This window comes from Meles meles, chromosome 9 (genome assembly GCF_922984935.1).
Source record: "Meles meles chromosome 9, mMelMel3.1 paternal haplotype, whole genome shotgun sequence".
Taxonomy (NCBI): Eukaryota; Metazoa; Chordata; class Mammalia; order Carnivora; family Mustelidae; genus Meles; species Meles meles.
In genome coordinates this window covers 27,116,557-27,141,629 of record NC_060074.1, presented here as the reverse complement: position 1 = coordinate 27,141,629, position 25,073 = coordinate 27,116,557, and the positions used below count along the sequence as shown (strand labels likewise).

At 45.1% G+C, this 25,073-nt stretch overlaps 1 protein-coding gene and 1 long non-coding RNA gene across 2 annotated transcripts in view; one reads left to right on the top strand and one right to left on the bottom strand.

Annotated features, from left to right (window-relative positions):
- Nucleotides 1-253: 253 nt before the first annotated feature.
- Nucleotides 254-14,126, bottom strand: LOC123951040. The gene is made up of 3 exons (XR_006820330.1): nucleotides 14,052-14,126; nucleotides 12,218-12,335; nucleotides 254-590 (listed from the first exon to the last, which is right to left on the bottom strand). It is a non-coding gene; the product is annotated as an uncharacterized LOC123951040 (long non-coding RNA).
- Nucleotides 14,127-17,237: 3,111 nt separating this feature from the next.
- Nucleotides 17,238-25,073, top strand: part of MARCHF4 (membrane associated ring-CH-type finger 4) — a 104,673-nt gene continuing 96,837 nt past the window's right edge. Inside the window, exon 1 of the mRNA XM_046018118.1 lies at nucleotides 17,238-18,151. Coding sequence (XP_045874074.1) covers nucleotides 17,627-18,151 — 525 coding nt within the window. The 5' untranslated portion in view covers nucleotides 17,238-17,626. The remainder of the gene's footprint in view (nucleotides 18,152-25,073) is intronic.

Below are 25,073 nucleotides of genomic sequence, written 5' to 3'. Positions count from 1 at the left end.
AGAGAAGATATTTTTAGGCAGCCAGAACCTCAGAGAACCCATCAAATCACAGAGGCCCGCCCACTCCACCTGTGTCAGCTTTAAACGTGGATGGAATTTTCAGTGGCACAAAGGATGCTGTGCCTCCTGCCACCGGGAGGGCCCGTGCTCCCACTCTGCTGTCTCCAGCTAGCCCCCTCCAACATGCAGCTGGCTCTGGCTCAGCCGAAGGGAGGGCAGGCAGCTAAACTAGCTTCACCAGAAAGCCCTTTCATCCCAGCTGGGGAGGACGGTCCCGGCTGTCCCAGAGCTTCCCAGGGCTGCGGACACAGCTGCTCCAGATACCGAAGCCCGTGTTTTCATGGGCGCCACCGACTGAGAATATTTGGATGCTGGGACAGTGGTTGCTAGCACTTCAGGAAAGCCTGGCCAAGTCCCCAGTCTCTGCAGGGACCGTTCCAGAAAACGCGATGCGATATCTGGTAGCTGAAGCGAGGGAGGATGACTAGGAGTGGTAAGAGTCAGGACACGTGGCTTCTGGTCCGGGCTCTGCCACTCAGGAACTGTGTGATCTTGGTCATCATTCCCCCTCCCTGATCCTCGGTTTCCTCCTGTGCAAAAATGAAAAAGTCGGATAGGATGTATCTAAGTTTATGTTTTACTCTTTCCTTTTAGGGATCCAACAGCCTTCAATTCGATCAAATAGCTACAGGGAGCATCTAGACAAAATCTAGCATGAGTCAGTGGAATTCAAAACTGGGAGAAGTTGTCCATATTTGAGGGCCATGCTTTGCTTAATGTTGTTAATATTTTGGGCAGGAATATTTTGTATACTTGGGGAGGTAGGCTGGGGAGGTTGCGAAATGCCTTATTCTACTTTACTCGCTGGTATATACACATCCGAAAGGTTCAGATTAATTTGGGTGAACTGGTATCTTAAGTACTCACATCTCTTGCTTACTATGAGGTGACTTTCTGATGTTAGGGCTCTACTCTTCTTCCATCTGTATCAGTTATATCATTTTTTAAAATATTTTACTTATTTGACAGAGAGAAATCACAACTAGGCAGAGAGGCAGGCAGAGAGAGAGGAGGAAGCAGGCTCCCTGCAGAGCAGAGAGCCTGATGCGGGGCTTGATCCCAGGACCCTGAGATCATGACCTGAGCCGAAGGCAGAGGCTTTAACCCACTGAGCCACCCAGGCAATTTTTTTATTGCAAGGGACAGAAGACCCAACTCTAATGGACTAAACCCAAGCAAGGAAGATGTATTGTCTCATATGTTTGAACCATCGTTACTAAAATACATTTCTTCTCTCCTCTCAGCTCTGCATCATCTGTATTTTCTCAACTCTTAGGTAGGATCTTCCTTTTATCACAAAAGCACATCCAGGAACTCTCAGGGTCACATACATCCACATTAAAGTCTTCATTGGCAGGGATAATTTGAGCAGCAGACAACAGAAAACCTGATTCAAGTTAGCTTAATCAATGAGGAAAATCTTCCCCTTACTCAACAAAAAATCCAAAGATGTAGCACGATCCAGATTGGTTAATTAAGTGCCTCGAAAATGTCATCAAGGAGCCAAGTTTTCCTACTCCTTTATTTTCAGTATCAATTTTTCTCTCAGAATGGTCCCTCCCCCACATGGTCACACATGGCTGTTGGAATTCCAACTGTCATGTCTAGACATTGCAATACACAGCAAAAGAAGTAAAACTTCCTCTTCCTCCTGCTTTTTCTTCAGAAAAAGGAAATGTTTCCAGAATCTTCTAGAAGACTTTTCATGTCTCAAGGGACAGAATGGTTCCACTTGCCCATTTTTCAACCAACAACTGACAAGTAGAATGCAATTATCATATTAGCTTAGACCAATGATTTTTGACCAGGGAAGATGTTGTCTCACAACATGTCACAAAAGACACTTTTGGGCATAGACTGGGCATCTAGTAAGTAGAGGTCAGGGATGATACTAAGCATCCCACAGAGCACAGGAAACAACCCTCAGAACAAAAACTATCTGGTTCTACATGTCAGTAGTGCTGAGACTGAAAAACGTCGGCTTAGATAATTACCCAGAATGGAGTGGTTAGTGAAGAGTCAACCACAATGTCTTCTACGGTGTTCTATCCAGAAAACAACAGCTTTCGTCCCAGCATTTCTAAGAAAATATCACTATAATGTCCACCCCCTGCCCCATTGTTCTGTATGGGAGGATGAGGTACAATGATTGGCTTAAGCCTAGGTCTCATGTTCTACCTCTGAGCCAGGATGAGTCAACCCTACCTGAAGGTGAGAGTGGGGGAAGAAAGAATGATACTGCAGAGAGAGCTGGGGATGGTAATCAAGATGAAGTGAATAGATGCTGGGCAGCAAAACAACAGATGCCCAGCACCCAACCTCCTCTCATCAAGAGGCTACGGAGGCAAGAACTGTGTTTGCACTTGGACTCAAAATAGCAGCAGCAGCAGTGGGAGGTCAATGGGACTGTCTAGGAAGACTCTGGACTGGTGCCAGTGAATTCTTCATTGCACACAGTAGGTAGATGTCCTGTGGTTTTAATTACCTCCATCCAGGCAGCTCCTTTCACCTAAGGAGATGCTCAGTCAGCCTGGCACAGTGAAAGCAGGAGAGGAAGAGAAGAGGGAAGGAATGAAAGAGGTGGTGGCTAAGAAGTGTTCAGAGAGAGGGAGAGCTGAGGCACAAGTGTGCTGTGCGTCCCCAACCTCAGATGACTACTCCTCCCTAGAACTGAGCTCTATGCACTGCATCAACCAGACCCCTTTGTCCTCTGGCTTATGGCTGGGCTACAGTTGACATCACCAGGAGGTGAAAGGGAGGGAGGAGAGATTCAGATATTTATTTCTCCCAATTCTTTTTTGCTGTCACTGCTCTTACAGTGGCTACATTCCATTATGACCAGTGCTTCTGTTGAGTCATTCTTCTTTCATGATGCTTCTTTCATTTAGACTCCATCATACCAGTCCCTCCCTTTGATCCTTCAGAACTAAAGGGGCCATTAACCCCTGGAAGTCACCTTCTTGAGTGGCTTAACACTCCTTATTGCGTCCCTTATTCTTAACTACACATTTGTATACCATGGCTTCAGTAGAAAGTCTTAGAGTGTGTTGTCTGGTTCCTCTAAGAATCCTGACTCATAAAATAGGCAGGTGGCAGAAAATATGGATGAATGGAAAAGGAGATGTGGTATATACATATATACAATGGACTATTACTTAGCCATCACAAAGAATAAAATCTTGCCATTTGCAATGACACAGATGGAACTAGAGGGTATTATGTGAAGTGAAATGAGTCAGTCAGAGAAAGAAAAATACCATATGATTTCATTCATAGGTAGAATTTAAGAAACAAAAAAGGTGAACATAGGGGAAGGGAAGGACAAATCAAATAAGATAAAAATTGAGAGGGAGGCAAACCATAAGAGATGTTGAATCTAAAAAACAAACTGAGGGTCACTAGAGGGGAGGTGGCTGGGGCAGCAGGAATAATTGGGGGTTGGGCATTAAGAAGGGCCCTTTATGTAATGAGCAACTGTGTCTTATGCACAACTGATGTATCACTACATTCTACCTCTGAAACTAATTAAAAAAATAGGCAGGTGACAGGTCCAGGATCCACTGAGCCACATTGTCATACCCGGTGTTACATGCCTTGATCACACCCAGTGTTCTGTAAGTCTAAAGGATAGTCATTCATACTTGTTCTTTAGTTCCTAGCCTTCTTGGGAAGCCTACTAGATAAAATTATGGATTTGAGGGTTATTATCCCTCTCCACTTCCAGTCACTGCCAACATTTGTACCCTATTGTCTAAGTAAGTAGAAAGCGTGCTGACGACGTTGTAGTTGATAATGCTACCTACCATTTCTTGAACACTTATAAGATGCCAGATACTGTGCCAAACGCCTTATATGCTTCACCTCATTTAATTGCACAACAAACTTATGGGTTAAATACTATTCTTTTTCCTGTTTCATAGCTGAGAGAACTGAGGCTCAGACAGTTAAGTAACAAGATGAAACAGCTAGTAACTATGGTTATTAATGCAGTGGTCACCAATATTTCCTGAATAATGAAATATATAGAAATATACCTATCTATAGATAGATAGATACATATTGCTATCATTCTCATCTTTCTTTGCAATTGGGGAAGGTCTTGTGACTAGCATTCTCAGTGGTTTATGACTTCAAGTAATAAGGTGCTTCTGGGCTGACATATTTCAGAGCCAGCATGTCACCTGCAATTCTGATTCCTCTGCCTCTGCAGTCACGATAGCATGTGTTGAGATGGGATGCCATTAGATTAAAGCAGCCTGCCCTGCTGAGCACTACGTGAAGGGAGCTGCTCAGCAGAGTTACTCAGAGCTGCACTGACTTGGTGGAAAGGCAAAATAAACTCTTGTATTAAGAAACTGGAAATGTGGTGCTATTTGTTACTGCAACATAACCTAACCTGTGCTGACTGAAAGAGTGGAGAAGCTGGGATCAAATTCAAGTCTCTCTGAGCCAATAGGCAGTGTCCTTAACCACTGAGCAATATTGCTTCTCTCTGCCTCTTTCTCCAAGAAGACTTCTTAGAAGTTGTCACCATGGAAAGATGAGAGAAAGGGAGCATGCGAATGGAATGTGATACTTATAAACCCTCTTACTAGAGGAATAAAAGAGTTAGGAAAGAGATCAGGAAAACATCATGCCTGTCTTTCTTTTGGTCATTATATCAACAAAAAATAGTAAAGAAAAAAAAGGATTCCTTGGGAAAATTTTTATAACTAGGGCCTCTGGCATTTTTGCATATGGCCAGGGAATTAATTGCAGCTGCTCCTCATTGGAAATAAGTTTGAAGCTCATCTTTAGGGAAGCATAGATGGGACTGCTCTCTACTTTGGAAGAGAAGTTCCAAGCTATAACACTTCTGCCTGCAAACAGGATAGAACCTCCATTCTGGGCACTATCTCCCTGTGTGGTTTTTCTCCTTCTTAGTTCAATAAAGACAATTTGTTGGTTTAAGAAATTTTATTAACCTCAACCATTTTCTCTTTTCAGCCTTCTTTTACCTGCCATTCCCAAATTCCAGGACTGACAGGCCATGTCTTTGTTTTGGAAAGAACCCAGGTAATGAGGCCGGTGTCCCCATATCTAAAGGCACTTTGGGTAATAAATCACAGCTCCATAAAGTTACTAGAAAACCCGAGTTTAAAGGGATTACTTTGGAAACCAAGATGCTAAGATGACCTTGTTTTCTCCACTGAAGAAGATAATTCTATTGTGGGTGAAAAAGGATTGACAAAGGAGGTGGCGCCAATAGCCCATATACTCGTATACCTATGGATGAGAACATGGACCATCCAGTCTTACCCATATTCCCAAGCATATGTATATCGGTCCCCAAACTGGAAACAGCTATGGAAGGATTTGCTAATTAGCATCATGTTTACACATTTATTGTCAACTATAATTACTTGTTTATTAGAACAGAGGCTTCCCTGTTTATTACAGTCATTATGGTTTGTCAGTAAGAGATAATGTGCTTGAATTTCACAAGTATGTATGAATTGCACAAATCATTCCAGTCTTAGCTAGGACCAACTCTCAATGAAAATGCTCAGAGAAGATAATTCTCAAGGAGGCACACAATTTTATTTCACCTAATAAAAAGTTATCCTGTCCAACAGAACTGCAAACTGTCTCCTAAGCAAGGAATTTGCATCATGTTCCGTCCTACTTAGCAGTAACCTCTGTTTCTGGTCAGTAGTGTTAATGCTAGGAATTGTGCTTGGCACTTACTTGATATGTGTGTTCTTATCCATTCTCATCACACCCTCTAAGATGGGGATCCATGTTGCCATTTTCTAGATAAGGAAACTAAGGCTCAGAGAGGTCACATGACATGCCCTGAGAGACATGCCTAAGAGGAGCATCCAGGCCTTTCTTACTACAAAGCCCATGTCTTTGTTCATTCTATACACACACACTGCTCACACATGTTCCCCACCTAAGTAAATTGGAACAGAATGTTTTGGCCGAGTTAATTTTTCTGGGGCATCAGAACTGTCGGGGTGTATATAAAAGGAAATTGCTAGGTGACAGGACCATGAGGTAGAGTTTTTTCAAGATTAGAAAACCAGAGCAGAGGTGTGACAGCACGTTAGTGTAGGGGAGTTGGTGATGGGGGGATGTTGTGTTGTTTGCTGAAGATGTTGGAAAAAACATGATGCTCAGCTGGAAATTTGGAAGACCAAAATTTATTCATTTGGCTGTTATGGATGGGGTTGGACAATCAGGACCTTAAAAAGTCCCTCATTAGGTTTCTGATCATATTTAAACCTTTTGTTTTTGCAGATGCTTTTGGTGGTGGTGGTGGTGGAGGTGGGGGGCAGACGTTGCAGCATGTGAAGAGTGCCATGCATTGAGTGGTCTCTGGCTGTGTCCGCACAAGGAGTTAGGGGTCCCTGCATCATAAGGGGAACAGCCAACTGTTATTGAGAGTTTGCTGTGTGCCAGAAACCACGTTAAGTGTTTTACATTAATTTTCTCATTTAATCTTTATATCATGCAGCAAGATTGTTTCTATTTTGTGTACAGATAAGGAAATAGGCATGGAAGGGTTGAGTGAGGTGGCCAAGGTCACACAACCACGAACTATCAGATTCAAGACTCTGTCCCACTTTATCTTCACTAACTGAATTCTGAGACACGCGCATAAACTATACCCTTTATTAACTTGACTCCAGTTTATGAGAGTGCATCCTGGACTTCTCGAGGCAAATTTGTGTTTTCTTACTTTCTTATAAAGGGTTATTTACTCATACACAGTAAAGTGCACAAATATTTAGTGGATAGCTTAATGGATTTTGGCACAATTAAATAGTCATGTAGTAACTCTCTATATTCATAGCTATATCCAGCCTGAAAAGGTAGAGATGATAAATATCACAGGAATTGAAGGTGCAGTTTAAAAATTTCCAGTTAATATTGTTTAGAATATAGTGATATAGCCTGCACAGGGATGGTATTACGTATATCTATATCTTCTTCTTGGTATTGGTTATAGAGCTCAGGTCTTTCTTATTTTGGAGGGAATCCAGACACTTAGGATGTATGAGGTGTAAGTTAGCATAAATCAGGATACTAAGGGGCTTTCTTTGGTTTTTTCACATCTCATGCACAAATAAACTTTTGTGCTCTCCACATAGGAAAGACAACATGTCCTGTGAATTCCCCAGGACAAGGAGGGTATATAAATTCAAGGTTTTATTATTGTTATGTATGTATCTAAAAATCAATATTTCTATCTGTCTGGCTATCGATCTACATGTGCACATCAGACAGCCATTTAAAATAGGCTCTTTTTAAAGCCACATTGCATTGAGTTTTCTGTTAAAATGGGTTATATATAGCACATGGCTAAAGTTTGCCGGGTGTGGGTGTCATTGTACATGTGTGAACCAGGGGGAGTTCATGGTATAAATACAGATTATATTTCTGTTTAGCATTACATATGTATGTGTACATCTCAGGTGCCTATAATTCCATGCAGAGTCACATGTCACTGTTCCCAAAGAGAGCTGGTTGGTGAAGGGTTTGGTCCCCACAAAGGACAAAAGCCCTCATGTTCTGGAACCAGGTTTGGGATGGACCATCAAAGGCACATCCAGTGGAGCCTGGGGACTCTTCAGCTACGACCACTCCTTTCTTTGTCCAAGGATGACTCTGAGCAGGCAACTGCCCTTTCAGCACAACTGAGAACCAGATTCTGTCTTTCATGTTCACTGTGTCATTGCAGGCTTTTTGAATATTTAATAATACAATTTGCCTTCCCAGGAACAGAACTTGGAGAAGCTTGAGCAGATATTGATACAGTAGGAGTGCAGGAGGGCTGTGATGACATGGAGCAGGCTGGCAAGTCATTCCCTTCCAGGAGCATCCCCAAACTGAAAACCCCAACAGATGGCTCTGAGCTAAGAATGTGGCATGGAAAGGAGGCCATGCAGGTGGTTTCAGGCACCAGTCAGGAGGCTTACAGAGGAAAAGGAAGTGCTGAGCTGGTATCAAGTGACCATAGCATGTGGTAAGAGGGAAACCAGAGATTTATTTTCCACTAACATATAAGAGCTCGGCTCAAATTCAGGCTAACGTGGTGTATTTCACTCAGTGGCACAGCTGGAATGAACCACATCACTCTTCTCATCCCAAGCTAACATTTTACAGACTGGAAAACTGAGACCCAGAGGACAACTGATCTCTGAAGTCGCACAGCTGATTAGAGGGCAAACTGTTCATATAACACAGGAGTCTATTTCCATTCTTGAAATGGTTAAGTTGTGCTGCAGTAACAAACAGCACCACATTTCCAGTTTCTTAACACAATAAAAGTTTATTTTGCCTCTCCACCAAGTCAGTGCAGGTCTGAGTAACTCTGCAGGGCAGCTCCCTTCATGTAGTCTGCTTTAATCCAATGGCATCCCATCTCAACACATGCTATCATGACTGCACAGGCAGAGGAATCAGGATTGCAGATCACATGCTGGCTCTGAAATGTGTCAGCCTGGGAGTACTTTTCCCCTTGAAGTCACAACCCATTGACAACACTAGTCACAAACCCTCCCCACTTGCAAAGAGAGGCGAGAAATACAGTTTTCCATGTATCCAGGAAAGGGAAGAGAATCAGAAATATTGGTGACCACTGAAATTAATGACCATAGTCATTTATCAGCTGTTTGATCTCAGGCAAGTTGCTTAATACTCTGAGCTCAGTTTCCTCTCTATAAAATGGGGAAAATGATAATATCTAATCCATACGTTTTTTGGTGCAGACTAAATGAGAAAAAGCATATAAAGTGCTTGACACAGTGTCTGGCATCTTGTAAGCGTTCAAGAAATTGTTGGACCTCTCATTCTTTCCCTACTAAGCAACCAGAGTGACCTTTTAAAAATAGAAATCTATTACCTAAAATTCTTTAGTGGCTTCCCAGTTCACTTAGAATTAAACGCAATCTCTCTCACCATTTTTACAGTCTCTACATGATATAATTCTTGTTCTCTCCAGTTTCATCTCCCATCACCTCTTCTCATTCCTTAGTCTCCCATTACTTTGGCCTTTTTGCTGTTCCCTTAACAAGTTACATCATTCCTGCCTTGAGCTCTGTGCTTGCTGCTTCTCTAACTGGAATGCTGCCTCAGATCTTCACATCATTATTTCCTCTTCACATCTTAGGTCGAAATTCAAGAAGCCCTCCCTATCCTCACCATCTATTACCCTCCAGTCTACACACTGGCTAGTGGGTCATTCCCTATCACACATTACCCTGTTTAGTTTCTTTATTATTATTGTTGTTGTTGCTGCTGCTGTTTTTGTTATTGTTATCTTAAGTAGGCTCCATGTCCATGTGGAGTCCAACGTGGGGCTTGAACTCATGACCTTGAGATCAAGACCAGAGCTAAGATACCATTGGTTGCTTAATGGACTGACCTACCCAGGCGCCCCATAACTTGTTTAGTTTCTTTCTAGCACTTATCACAGTATGAAATTAACTTATTTATTTGCCTCTTTCTCTGTTTTCCACACTGGGATGTGAACTTTGTGAGAGCAAGGCCTTCATCTATCTTGCTCCATATTGTATCCTCATCACTGAGAACAGTCTAGGACTCTAGTGGTGAATGCACAAATCTCTGCTCAGCACTTGTCCATATCATTATGTTGCCTCTTTTTGATATTGATTTGGAATGTGCTCTTTCCTCACTCATGTCTGGGGAAGAATATCAACTTCTAGCAGGGAAGTGGCCACCCTGCCCATGTAGTGGCTGGTAACTGGAGGGTGGGGGCCTGACTTTGAGCTTTATCTTCCAAGTCAGTTTCTCCACAGTGGAACTCAAGTACCACCGGTTTCAGAATTGCCCAAGGAACTAGTAGGAAATACATATCCCAAGTCTATAATAGACGAGGAAGTAAAAATCTCTGGAGGCGAGGGTCTACTGGGAAATCTGCACTTTTAACAAGCACCACAGGTCATCTTAGAGGCATACTTCGGCTTCAGAGGAGCGCTCTTAGGTCTTAAGTTCAGTCCGCCAGCTAAGCATACAAAATATTTGTGCTTTTTCCTGGTGAGTACTCACATTTATACTTGCATTGCATCTTCATCAAACTGTCTGAGGTCAGAATAGAGTGGCTTGGGGCATAGAAAGCATGGGCACAATGACTGATGTTCTCAGTGCCCTTATGTAAGAGTTACCAATTGCTGTGTAAGAAATTACCCCCAAACTTAGTGTGTTTCTTACATTTGGGGCACTTTTTTACTCATTAGAAACTCCTTGAGAAGGATGGAGTGCCGTGACAATGAGTCAGGGGCAGAAGTAGAAGAGAAAATTAAAACCATTTCAGATGACCCCTTACCAGTGGCTCAGTAAAAAGCTTAGATAAGGAGGAGCCTGGGCTTTTGGTTAAGGCGAGGCTGTAATAATTGCTCTGGATTCTTGTGATCCACAACTGAAAGAGGTCTAGGGCCTGGAGTAATGACTTTGGTGACGGTGATGATGGTCACAATCCATTTAACAAGTGAGTATTGAGCACCTACTACATGCCATCACTGACCTAGTTACATGGGATTGAAATGAACAACAACAAAAAAATCCCTGCCCCATGAGCTTAAATTCTAGAAGAGGAAATGGAAGGAAATGATGCTAGCTAGCATCTCCCTTCCTGTCTGAAGCATTTCCTTCTTATGAATTCTCAGTAATGAGGGGCTTAGTCTCTACCAAGTCCTCAGGTTCAGTGAGGGATTCCCAAAACTTTATTTCTTCCAAGACTTGCAGTTGGATATCTACTCAAATACTCACGTATTCCTTACATCCTAGGAAATGGACGCTGGCTGAGAGGTAGATGTCTCTGTATGTGTGTGTTGGGGTAGAGGCTGTGATTGAGTACAGAGGGTTTAAAACAACCACATTTATCTCATGCCTTCTGTAGGTCAGGAATTCAGGCAGAACTAAGCTGTGTCCTCTGGCTTAGCTTCTTTCATGAAGCTACAGTTGAACTGTTGGCCAGGGCTACAGTCATCTCAAAGCTCAGTTGGGGAAGGATCCATTTCCAAGCTCACTCATATGGCTGTTGGCTAGATTTGCTTCCTCATGAGCTGTTGGACTAAGGGCCTTGGTTACTTGCTGGCTCTTGGCTGGAAACTATCCTCCATTCCCTGCCTCTCCATAGTGCAGCTCACAACACGTCCATGAGAGTGGACAAGTGAGAAGAGCGAGAGAGAATGAGAGCACGATGAAAGTCAGCCTTTTGCCTTTCGTAATCTGACCTCTGAAGTGATATGCCATCACTTTTGCTGTATTCTATTTACTAGAAGCAAGTCACTAGGTCCAGCCCACACTCAAAAGGAGGGGATTACATAAGGGCTTGATAACCAGGAGATGGGGATCATTGGGAACCCTTTTAGAGGCTGCCTACCACTACCTTAGCCTGAGTTTTAAACATGGGACACAATATGGCAGACAGATAATAATGGTGTGGAGATTCTATGTGGAAAAGAAATTTAATTTAAAAGGCACTGCGGCATCATAAGAAGACATAGACTTTAGGTTGAGAGACAGTGTTACAATCTCAGCTTTGGCATTCACCAGCTGTATAATCTTAGACTTAGTTATTCTGAGCATTGGTTTTCTCACCCCCCCAAATAAGGAAAATACCCACTACCTAACAAGTTTTTAAAATAAAAGAATCACGGGGTGCCTGGGCGGCTCAGTGGGTTAAAGCCTCTGCCTTCAGCTCAGGTCATGATCTCAGGGTCCCGAGATTGAGTCCTGCATAGGACTCTCTGCTCAGCAGGAAGCCTGCTTCCCCCTCTCTCTGCCTATTTGTGATCTCTCTCTCTGTCAAATAAATAAATAAAATCTTAAAATAAAATAAAAGAATCACTTGGATAAGGCATTGATTAAAATGCATTTTCCCAGGTTCCCCTCAAGAAATTCTTATTCAGTAGACCTAGGTGGCACCTAATAATTTCTATTTTTAATAAATGCACAGATATTTCTAAGTATATATGAGAAAGGCATGTGGCTCAGTACATGGTAGCTATTGATAATTTGCATAACTTTAATTCTGCAATTATTCTTGATGAACTGTATGTTTGAAGAGACCCAACTGATATAGTAGAAAGCAAACTACACTGAAGATCACAAGATGTAGAAGTTTGAGCTCTTTTCTGACACTTACTTTGCTGTGGGATCTTGGGCACAGAGCCACCTAATCTTTCTGGACCTCTTTTTTTTTGTTTGTTTTTGTTTTGTTTTCTTTTCAGTCTCTGTAAAATGTCTTCTAGCTTTAGTACAATCTGTCCAGATAAAGAAGAAACAATAGCAGTTAGTATAAGATCACTTTAGGACTCCCCTGTTTGGAGAAGCAAGTGCAATGACCTCCATAAGTCTTTTCTGAAATCTTCATCTCCTGGTATTTATTCCTAAAGACTATTCCTTGGAGCCTCTCATTCTTCTACTCTTCTAATTCATATGACCCCAACATCTCTGTATGTAATAAAATATATTTGAAAAACAACCTCATTTAAAAGACTAAATCTATTAAGGAGCTGAGAACTTTCTGGCATGAAATGAAAAATATTGATTGCTTCTCACCTGTTAGCAATGAAATCGCATCCAGTTAATTAACCTGCTCAGTGATAAAGTTTATTACCGCCCTTCACCTTCAGCTCCAAATCTTTAAAACCATTAAAACAAATAACTGGTCAATGAGTAAATCTTCTCCCAGATTGGCATTCAGGGCCTTCTATGATCTGGAGCTAGCCTACCTTTCAGACTTATCTTCCAGCTGCTTAATTTCAAGCACCTATGCTCCAGTCAAATGGAAGAACTAAAGTACTCAGCATCCCCTCCTCTTATGTCTTAACTTATATCTTAATCCAGTTCAAATGTTACTTTTTGAAAAGGGCTTTCTTGGAGCTGTGGCTTCTTTACTTCTCCCCACCTTCCAGTTGTCGCTAAGCCATAAACATAGTTACCTCCTTATTTTAAACACTCAGCAAACTTCTTACACCTTTGTAACATTTATTATTTTGTACCTTATATTATGATTACGTACATATTTATAGTACTAGGCTCTTGAGGATGAGATTCCAACCAATCCATTTTTGTGTTGCCATCTTCCAACACAATGCCTTGCCTACCGTTGGTGTCAGCGTTCAGTAAGTATTTTTTGAATACTTGAATGGAGACCCATTGATTTTTACATTTTTTGAATACTTGAATGGAGACCCATTGGCTTTTACTCTTGGGTCTCACAACTTTTGTTTTATCAACAGCATTAGGAGACACTCACTGAGGTGCTTTTCAGGATTTACATTATATTCAAAATAGAGCCCTCAAGCCTTCCAGTCTTTCTGAAGATAGCCCTGTTGTTGCTCCCTGTGCGTAGCAGCCTCCTGTTTAGGAATCTTCTTCCTTTCAGTGGAAAGGTTGGGAAAGACAGTCTTATGGATATCACCCCTTTCTATAACTCTGAATACAGGTTTTGTATGGCTCTTCTATCTCCTACCCCAATTTACTTGCATGACATACTTGAAACTAGTATTTTATGAGGATTAGCATTTTACAAGACCCTGAAGTTCAATTTTAGGTAAAGTAGATATCCAGTCATGTCTGAGAGCACTTACATGAATCTGTTTTGGTTGAAGGGGAGAAATAGGGTCGCTTCACTGAAACAAAAAGGCCCTTCTTTCACTTAGAATTCATTTTCTTGATCACCCAGTAGGCTTTAGGCACTATATTTATATGCTGAAGTTGCAAACATAAATACTGGTCCCTGCCTTCAAGGTGCTCTGTGTCTTATAGAGGGAGATGAATATATGATGAGATCATTATTCGTGCAATGTCAGAATCAGGCACAGGGTAATGTGGTGCACAGAGAATTTTCTTTGAGAGCAGATGGATTTTTATAACAAAGAAATTCTCTTTTGTGACAGAGTGGGCGTGCTGATATCCGTAATATACATATTATTTTGTAGTTGTTTTTGTAGTATTCTCTTCCAACCACTCACCTTGGACCAGGGGTCAGCATCCAGGGTGGGTGTTGAGGAATGATTCATACAAGCAGGCACCCCAACTTAATCAAGACCCAGACTTAGGTCCTTGCTCCTTAGAGCCTGTAGGAATAAATAATTCAAGGAGATGGCAGCAAAGGGGTAGTTTTCTTATGATTCATAGGGCTCAACTTCACACCAGTGATATTTTGGTGTGGAGATTTTGCATGCTTCTCTGTCTCTGGCTCCAATATTTCTAAAGGCATTATAACAGCTTTGTAGATGACTCATTGGGATAGCTTGCCCATGTCTATGACCCTGATGGTCTGTGTGTACTGAGGGGTAAAAGGGTTATGAAGAAAGGCAAGAAAACAAACCTAAGTTTTAAATGACCCAAGTCTACAGCTGTAAGTACTGAGCTATTTGTATAGACCACTTTAAGTTTTCTTTTTCTTGCTCTTCACATTTGGGGACCCCTTACTATTTACTAGAAACTCCTTGACAAGAATGAGATAGGGTGACATGAGCCAGAAACAGAAATAAAAGAGGAAATTAAAATCCATTTCAAATGACCTCTTGTCAGCGGCTCAATTAAATGCTTGAATGGAGGGAAGCTGGACATAGTGGTTAGGAGGAGGGTTAATATCACTCTGGGTTCTTATGATTCACAGTTGGGAGAGGTCTATACCTTGGAGTAATGATGACTTTGATGATGGCGATGGTGGTTATATTCCATTCAACAAATATATATTGAGCACATACTACATGCCATTACTGACCTAGGCACAGAGGATTAAAATGGACCCAAACAACAGCAACAAACAAATCATGCCCTTTGGAACTGAATTTCTAGAAGAAACTGGCAGAAATGGTGCTGGCATCCCCCTCCCTCTCTGAAGCATTTTCTTCTCTTGAGTTTTTAGTCATGAGGGACTTAGTCTCCACGGAGTCCCGGAGTTAGTTAGAGAGTCACAAAACTTTTATTATTTTTTTCCCCCAAAGCCTGCAGATTTCTGTCTGCTTACAGTGTTTGTGAGCTTGGAAATGGACTCTGGTTGAAATGTAGAAGGCTCTGTGTCTGCGCGTTCAGAGGGCTGGTGATAGTGTACATTGGGAGGAAATTCTACAACCTTACTATCCACACTGACACGTTCCAGCTGGGTAAAAAATGTACCCTGAATTGCTCCTTGCCACCCCACTTGCCTTTCTCCCTTTCTTGTTCCCTCCTCCCTGCCTTCCTAAATCCCTCCCTAGCCTCCCTCCTTTCCTTTCCCTTGGTCCCTCCCCATCCCCTTCCTTCTAACAGTTCTCCTCTTCTCCTCTCTCTCTCTTTCTCTCCCTAGCCTCTCTTCCTCTTGGCCCCTTTCCCTCCTCCATCCCTCCGCGGCGTCTGCGTCAGGCCCCTACTTGCGTGACGCGCGGGGTCTGGGTGGGAGCTGTCCACTCGCCTGGGGTGCTGAATGCAGCAGCGGCGGCCGCGGCAGCGGCAGAGGCGGAGATAGCTGAGAGCCTTCTCCGCGGCAAGAACCTTGTTTCCATTCCTCGGACGGTCAGCTCACCGCCCCGCCACCTTCCTTCCAGCACCACCCCTTTGGGAACTGAGCCAGGGGGGCAGCAGTCGCGGCGGCGGGTGCTGAGCAACGGCGGAAGACGAGACAACACCTGGCAGCAGCCTGGAATCTGATTTGCTTCCTCTCGCCTTTTAGAAGAGATATATTTATATACGGCTTTGAGGAGTCGCGAGGACCAAGCCCCAGCCAAGTGCTGGCTGTCTCCCACCTCGGCCACACTGCTTCGTTTCCCCCTCCCCACCTGCAACTGGCACCGCAAACAAGCCTTACCTCGTTGCATCTGCGAGGAGGTAGCAACAGCGAGCCCAACCAGCCGGAGGCAGCGGAGAGGAGGGAGGGGCGTGGGGGGTGGCAGAGAGCCGGCCGAGGCCGCCCTTGGTGGGGGTAGTGAGGGCAGAACTGCCGTGAAGACCGGCAGCCGCCCTCCTCCACCCCCACCCCTCCAGAAGCACCCATTCCTGATTATTTGAGAACCGAATTATTATTCTTCCACTAGTTTTGTTTCATTTTTTATTGCCCTCCCCTTTTCACTCCCCAGCCGCCCCCACCCCTACGCCTGCCTCGCCTCTGGTTGCATGGCAGCGCTGCCCGGGCGCGGGGGCTCAGAGCCGGCCCCCAGGGAAGGAGGAGGAGGAGGAGGATCATGAAGCCGGGAGTCGCGGCCGCGCCGGACGGCGAGCAGCAGCCAGAGGACGAGCCGGAGCAGCCCCCGCCCCGGAGACACCGGGACACGGACCAGCATTCACTGCCGCCGCCACAGCAGAATCGGCGGCCGCGGACCGACTCGGAGCAAGAGGAGGAGGGCGACAACGGCCCCGAAGAGGAAGAGGAAGAGAAGGCAAGGCCACTCACCTGCCCGGATCTGCCCTTCTCCCGGCCTTTGCCCCTCGCCCAAAGGGACCTTTGATGGAGCCAAAGGGAAGGGGCCACGGATTTACGGACTGACGCAGGGGTGGGCTAGGGGCTGAGATCATGTAACTACTCCTTCCTCCGGTCTCTTCCCACACGCCCCTTTTCTCTACCCCTTCTCTCTGCTCCACTGCCTCCTGTCCCCCATACACACACCCTTCCTCTAGCCAGGACCTTAATGCTCAGGAAGGAAGCTGCTTTGCAAGGGTTAAAGGATCTCCACCCCGCCCCCCTCCTTCTTTCCCCTTCCTCAGTCCATATTTTCCCATTTCTATTCTCCTAATTGGCTTTTCCCTCTTCTGTGCAGCTTTTTTGGCTGCAGAGGCAAAGCACAAGCCCCTTGCCCAATTTCACCTGCAACCCCCCCCCCCCCCCCAACTGCTCTCTTAAAAGCAACTCTGGTGCTTCTGGGGATTAATTGCCCCAGTTTTCTGCCCAGGAGAATTAAAACTTCTCCCAACCTCCTCTCCTCCCCACCGACCCCCACCCCCACCAATCTCCTGCTACCTGAGGAAAACTATCTTTTCACTCTGCACATGCAGTGCTCAATTTTTCACTGAGCCGTTTTGCCCTAAGCCCAGCTCAGTCCACTCCAAATTTGATTTATAATCTTCTCCACCCTTTTATACAAAAAAAAAAAAAAAGAAGAAGAAGAAGAGATTCCCCACTGCCTAGGAATCTGAGAAGAACTGAAAATATCTTTTCCTGGGAAACTTTCTGACAACTAGAGACCTTGATCTCAAGGCCCAAAGAGCCCTTCCTCAACATTTTTTTACCCCCCTTCCCATGCCAGTACCCCCAAGTCAAAGGCAAAAAGGAGGAAACTACCTGAGCAAAGCTAAGGTTGGTGGGGGGGGGCAGGGGGGAGGCAAGAAAATCTTTTTTGTTGTTGTTGGGGTTTCCAGGGAGAGTTCAAAACCAGTGACTCACAGTTCATCCTGGGAACAATTGATTTGCTACTTTGAGGGGGTGTAAGAAGAGCCAGTGAGAAAGCAGATCCCCACCCCCTCCATAACACAGCCCTGCTGTTGACCACCCCCCAAAACCATTCTACTATTTTCCTCTGCAAAGACTCTGGCTGCCCCTCCTGGGCTCTCTGCTTCCGCTGGGCACATGCTGATACCCTTGAGTGGGTTGCTCTGGTGGTGGTGGTGGAGCTGCTGCTGCCGTGCCTGGTGCCGCTGTGGACCGTGGGCCCCGGCTCCCCAGATGTTGCGCCACCAGGGTCTCCTCAAGTGCCGCTGCCGCATGCTCTTCAATGACCTGAAGGTTTTCCTGCTGCGGCGCCCCCCTCCAGCGCCCCTGCCCATGCACGGCGACCCCCAGCCCCCCGGTTTGGCGGCCAACAACAACACCCTTCCGGCTCTGGGTGCCGGGGGGTGGGCAGGCTGGAGGGGTCCTCGAGAAGGGGTGGGCAGGGAGACCACTCCTCTGCCACCTCCACCACCTTTGCCACCTTCTTCTGTGGAAGATGACTGGGGCGGCCCGGCCACAGAGCCACCCACGTCGCTGCTCAGCAGTGCCTCCTCAGAGGACTTCTGTAAGGGGAAGGCTGAGGACTGCTACTCACTGGGAAGCAGCCTGGACAGTGGCATGAGGACCCCGCTCTGCCGCATCTGCTTCCAGGGGCCAGAACAGGTGAGACCCTTTTTCCCTTTTCCTGCTGCCTGATGGTGTCTCCAGATCTTACAGATTACTACTCGCCTGCTTGCCCTGGGGAGCCATTGTGCTGTCTTTCATTTAAGAAATATGTGTTTTAAGGGCTCCTCAGTGATGTCTTGTGGTTAAGTTTGCCCAAAAGGTGTCTGGTTCCTAGTAGAGCCTGTTTGGTTACTCAGTCGTATCCCAGTTTTTGCATTTTCCTTCCAATGCTAGTGTCTTCAGCTCCATCCAAAAACTCTATAAGTATCTTCTGAATAGAAGATTCAGAAGTCAGAAGTGATAAAATGAAGGAACTTGGTGGTACATTCATGCTTGAAGCCAAGATATCTTTTCATATGATTTGTTGTTACTGGCATTTCCCCCGGCCCATCTTCAGTCCTAGATTCAAACTTCTTCCCTCTTCGGAGGGAAATATGCAGAGATCGTCTCCTCCTTCCCTATTCTCATAGACTGACACACAAGCCTGACTCTCTTCTTTCACTTTGAACTACGCCGTCCCAAATGACACTGACATCCTCAGCAGTATGTTTAAGTCAGTGAGGAAGAAATGGGGAGAGATTCTAGTCCCAAGAAGACCCTCTAGTTTGCTGAGACACTTCTTGGCTGACTCAAGTTTTTTTTTTCCCTAGGTTGAAAGCAAATAGGTAAGCAGGTTGAGGGTGAGTTTAAGGGATATGGAGAAGGAAGTAAGGAATCTTGTCATATCTACTCCCCTTCTCAGGCCTGAAGCACCTCAACTTAGAATATCCCTTAAACCCTCCCCATCCAGGGCAGGGATGCCAAGTATAATCATGCAGAGTCTGAAGGTCTTCCCTTCCCTGTTCATTCAGATTTGTGCAGATAGACTCACCACAGCCCTTCCAGCTCCACTTCCAATCTAGTGTCTGCTAGAGGCTGGAGATAGTATGTGGACATTATTCTAGAGTCATGACACTTTCCACAAAATCCCAGATAGAAAAGTCTCATCTAAAAAATCTGATCTAGGTAGTGATCCTGGAAAAGGAATATTAAATTGCACCTTGGTCAAGGGGGTTCCGTGGTCGCATCAGCCACTTTTTCAGTAGCTTCCCAGAAGTAGCGGGAAGGCTTCTGAGTGTTTCCTGAAAAAGGGGCAGAGCAGGATGCCATGCCAGTGATCTTGAGGGGGCTCTGGCTCTTGCTGAAGCCTTGCTCAGTGAGAGACAGGCTTAGCTGATATTTTCATTCATTTTATCTTTGCTCTCAATGGGCAACATACTTCAGGGACAGAAGATGACTAGGGCCAAGAAGCCTGGGCATCATGAGAGGAGGTCACGTAGATCTCAGTGTAAGTAAATGTTTCTGCGGAGCTAAGGGTTGGGTTCCTCCTACTTGAGGCTAGGCTTACTGAAGCCCCAAATTAAGTCCTGTCCAGAGTTGAGGACTCTTGTTAGGTGAGGAGTTCCAGGGCACCTGCTCGGTGCCCTTCATCCAGCCCTTCTCTCCACTTCCATTGGTGGGCACAAGGTGGAGTGGCTTGGCTGAGAGCAAGAGTGAGGCCTCACTTTAGGATGCTCCTGATCAGCCTTTTGCCCCAATCAGGAGCCTCATCTTTCCCAAAAGAAAGAATTACTTAGCTTCCAAACTTCTTAAGCTGTTTTCTCCCATATGTGTTGGCTTAGGTCTGTGTGTCACAGGGGCTGCTGGGAGTGTGGCTTCTGGCAAAAACACCCTTGTCTCTAGAAAACAGCAGGACTTGGAGGCCAATCTGGATGGTATTTCACCGTGTGAACCTCTTCAAATCATTCTATGCCTCTGGGCCCCTTTTCCAACTTCTGTGATTTAGAGGCACATTTTACTGTCCTCCTTTTTTTCCTTGTAAGTGTGTTGGGAGGATTCAGAAGATAATGAGCCTGAAAACATCTTGAAAGGGATTAAAATACAATGGCAGGTATTTTGATCATGGAAAAGCAGTATTTTGTTGAAAAAAGGAAGAAGAAAAGGATCTTTAGGAATACGTGAAATATCTGCATGTGATAGAGGATCTGGGCAGAGGTTAAGAGCTTTCCTTTCTTGTTCATTATTTTTATGGTGTGTCATAAATAAAGGACTGAATAAAAGAGCTAACACCAATAAAGGAATGGGCTCTATTATTATGTGGAAGGAATAGGGGCATCGTGTTGGCATAAGACTGGATCAAGTCAAGCACTTCCTGCATATGGTGATTATATTTGGGGGGTTTTATTATTTGTGCAGGAGCCGGGAGATTTTAATGAGATTGTGCTATCATAGTAATAAGAGAAGCATGTGTTAGATATGAACATATTTTCCCTCTTTTTACTCAATTTTCTTCACAGGATTCAGTGAGGAAGGGCAACAAAGGAGATGGGGAAAACCCTCTAGAGTAGGAAGAGACAGACAGAAAGATGAAAGTGAAGAGCTGAGATGTCAGGATCTGATTTTCTGTTCAGGGAGTCAGCTGTCCGGCAATCGTGCACATGTGGCTCTGAAAGGAGAGCAGTCGGCAGTCTCAGCGGCTGAATGTCATGGTCTTTTCTTTGCCCAAACAAAGAAACCAAACAGCTCCTAGTCATTTGCCTGCTGCTCCACGGGCTAAAAGACTGTCCCAAATGAAGATCTTATCTCTTCCAGACAAGGGCTTGTATGTGGTAAGGGGCACCTGGAGGGTCCAACTAGTTCCAGGTTTGCACGTGTCCATAGTGGTCTTTACATTCATTCATGCATGCACGCATTTACTTTAAAAATGTTTGTTGTGCACTTTTGGGTGCCAGATGCTGTTCTAGGTACTGAGTATCCAGGAGGGAACAAAACAGGTGAGATCTCTGCTCTCCAGAAGCTGACATTCTAGTAGAGATGCAGAGACAGACCAGTCAACTCGTAGATAAATAAAGTGATTTCAGATGGTGTTGAGCACCATGTTGAAAGTCAAACAGGGTAATGAGTAGACAAGAAGGAGAGAGAGGGTTTGAGAAAGATGCAACTACATTAGATAGAGTGATCAGGGACAGTCTTCCCAAGAATGTGCCATCTGATCTGGCCCCTACATGATAAGAAGAACCCCCTGATAAGTAGGACTGGGGGAAAAGCATTCCAGCTGGTGGAAATAACAGGTTCAAAGACCTAACTGCAGAGGAGAGGACAGGAGGAGGCAGATGGATGGTGTGTGAATAAATGCTTGGAGAGCCAAGTTGGCTCCATGCTGGAAAACTGACTGAGTAGCCACTCCTCTCCTCTCAGCCATTCATCCTGGTTGGACAGGGGTCAAGGATCCATGGAAGTGTGGGAAAAGAGCCCAGCTGGCATTTCTTCACCCTCTGTTTCTGGCTGAAGCTGCATTGGTTCACTTTGATGGACCATGGTGGGTAAGCTGAGGTCTCCGAAACCAGATGGCCCCAGTCTGAGGCCTGGACAAGTAGCGCAGCCCCTCTGTGCTTCAGGTTCTCCCTTTGTAAGACAAGGATAATAATGATAGACCCCCAACTGATGGTCATTCTGAGCGTCAGATTGGTCAACACAGCTAGAGCCATGCTGTCACAATGTTTTGCTATCACTATCAGAGGCAAGATAGTGCTCCCTCTGCCTCATTTGAAAGGAACAGTGTGCCCCAGCTCCCAGGCTAGTCCCTGGCAGGACTGCTGTGACTGTGGGCTGGTGGTGGTAGTAGATTGCTAACTGTGCACTCACAATCCTCTGGGCGTAAAGTGCCGCTCCTCTGTTTCCATCATCAAAAGTCTTTATTAAGCAAGTGCCTACCTGTGCCTGCTGCTCTGCTGAGCAGTGTCTGGAGACAGAGAGCGGATGTGGCCCTGCCCTCTGGGAGTTTCACAATCTAACCCAGACATCAGAGAGACTGATAGAGATCAAGAACACACAGACAATGGGTCACAGGTGAATTATAGTAATATTGGATATAAGAAAGAGATGTGTGCTTAACAGCGGCTAGTGTATGGGGTGCCTTTTCAGAGATACAAGTGGGGGGAATGTGCTACCTTTTCCCCAACTAGTCAGAGAAGGCTTCTCTGTTGCTGTTGAAGACCAAGTGAGAAGCAATGGTTGTTGGCTGAGTTTAGGCAGCTGGAAGCAGAAGAGCTGTGAGACACACGGATATCTTGGCAAAGCGGTGAAAGCATTTCCTAGGCAGGGTCAGCTGTGGAGCACCTAGAGGTGGGTGCGAGGATGAAATCCACCATGGCAGTCTCTTGGGGTGGGGGGGCACCTGTTTTGGACCAGATGGAAAAGATGAAATGAGTCTAGAAGAGATTAACAGCTTTGGCTTGCCTCCCTTATTCTTCCTGGGATTTACTTCCATAGAGCTCCGTGTTCAGAAGGAGCAAGAATAGTGTGAAATATTTTCGTCAGTGTTTTGGGTCCCAGGAGAGTAAGAGAAGAGCTTCGCAGTGCTCAGGGGAAACTGGAGACCCCAAGATGCAATGAGAACCCTGGGAATGGAGATCAAGTAGAGCATTTTAGGAGAGACCCAAACAGAGTATTATTTTTCTTAGCGCTTAGCTATGGTTCGATTTTACATTTGTGTGTGTGTGTGTGTGTGTGTGTGTGTGTGTGTGTCTGTATGATCATTTAATTAATATCAGTCTTCACAAAGAATAGGCCCATTCCTAATGTTTATGGACTCTAGAACAAAAGTATAGATACCACAAGCCAAAATACTTAAAAGTAATAAATCCAGATAACTATTAAATAAAAAGAGCTTTATCCTACCATCCTGGCAAATAAAAGGTCAAAATAACCTGGAAGAAAAGTTCGAATTTAGAATTATTAGATTCCTTAGAATTCTGTGCTAGCCATATGGGGGTACCCAGCCCTTGGTCTACAAGCCACTTTGATTCTCTTTCCACTCTTGGCTACATCTGGCAGCAGGATGAGCGTTTGTCACACATGCGTGGACACTCCAGTTGGCTTGTTCAAGCTCTGTCCACACTATCCTGAAAGAGCTGTCCCTTGCCCCTCTTCCTTTGAACCCAAGGAAGAGAATGTTCTGAGAAGCATGTTCATGTCTGAATACACAGGAATTCTGGGGTCCCAGGTAATTGGAACAAGTTCTAGAAGAGAGGCCCAGGTCACAGCTCCTTGACCTCACAGATTTCCTATGGGAAGAGTGCAGCTGAAGAAGGGCCAGAGTGGGGCCTTCTACAGCAAGGGACTAAGCAAGGGACTTGCCTGGGTCTAAGGGAGGCACTGCAAAGGACTATAAGATCCCTAGAAGCAGCAACTTGTGTGTGTTTGCTTATCATTGGGTCATCAGCTCCCACTCTGGTGCCTGGCACCTGTTTCATACTCTGTAAGTTTTTGTTGAATGAATCATCCTCTAGAGCTCATCCAGTGAGCATTTCCACACATAGGGGGACTGGGGAGAAGAGACTATAAGGAAGAAAAACACTTGCTGGCATCAACTGCTGAAAAATGTGCTGTGCAGAAGGGGCAGACCTGTTTTGTGGAATCACAATGGTCAGTGCCTTGGCCAGTGGTGAAATCTTCAGGGAACCCAACTTTGGTTTTGATAGCAGAAAGAACTTTCACCAAAGCTGTCCCAAGATAATATGGGCTGCTTTAGAAAGGGGGCTCAAATTGGTGACTGGAGCTAGTGACCTTCAAGATCCTTGCTGAGATTGAAAGTTGGGTTTCATTACGACAAGATTGCTGGAGGGTCCAGAGACATTTTTAATCTAAGTGTAAAGAGATGAACTTGCATCCCTTGTCAATTCAAGGGTTCATCTTGTCCCAGTGTCTAATCCCAGTGTATGCAATAGATGGCATGTACAAATGTGTCTTCAGCAGAGATACAAAGAATAGTCTCTGTCCTGTGTGCACAGAAATCCCAAGTTGTTGGCAATCATGACTTTATACTAGGCACATGTCATGAACAATAAGCAACAGATACCATCATGGACCTAAGGTTGCAGAACATCCCCAAAAAGAGGAAGCCCAGTAACCCCTCACCCAGAGTCCTGAGCAGCACGTCATGTTCCCCTCTTTGGATTTTCTACTGTGGTTTTTCCACTTCTACTTTGGTCAGTCCTGGTCCTGTTTAAACCGAAATCTCCAAGAACACTTTCCTCCTCCAGGGTTCTCACCAGTGCTCTCATATTTTATTGGGAAGTGATGTAAGGAAGTTCAGCTTTCACCATCAAGTCCTTGGATGCTTTCCAGATTTAGCTATTTTTTACACACACATACATGCACACATATGCACAGGAATAAAGCATCGAGTGTCTGGGGGCGCCTGGGTGGCTCAGTGGGTTAAAGCCTCTGCCTTCGGCTCAGGTCATGATCCCAGGGTCCTGGGATCGAGCCCCGCATCGGGCTCTCTGCTCCGCAGGGAGCCTGCTTCCTCCTCTCTCTCTGCCTGCTTCTCTGCCTAGTTGTGATTTCTCTCTGTCAGATAAATAAAATATTTAAAAAAAAAAGCATCGAGTGTCTGTCTCACTTTCACAGACAGCATGAAGGTTTGGAGGAAGAGAGGCACTTGCTGTCTTAACAGTTGTAGAGTGAATCTCACCTGGATTGTCTGTAGATCCTCTACACAGTGTTCACTTTGGAACCATCCTTCCTCACTTGGTAGCCTGCGTCTGGATGTGGTATGTTGCCTAACTTATTGGGTGTGGCTTCTAGTTGAACCCCCTCCATAAAGAAAAGTACTTAATAAAGCTGGTAGTGTGGAGTAAAATATGGATTTCTAAAGAGTCTGGGAGGAGAAAGACCAGATACTGGGATTCTGTCTCTCTCCTCTCCTCCATCCCTCCCCTCCACCGATGCTCTCCTCTTTTTCCAGCTGGTGTGTTAGAGAGGCCCAGCTGTGGCCTGTGAGTTGGGGGAGGGGGAGCAGGTTGAGGGGGGAAGGGGGGGAAGGGCTACTCGAAGGAGTGTGGGAATGAGCGAGCTGCTTCTTGTTTGCTGGGAA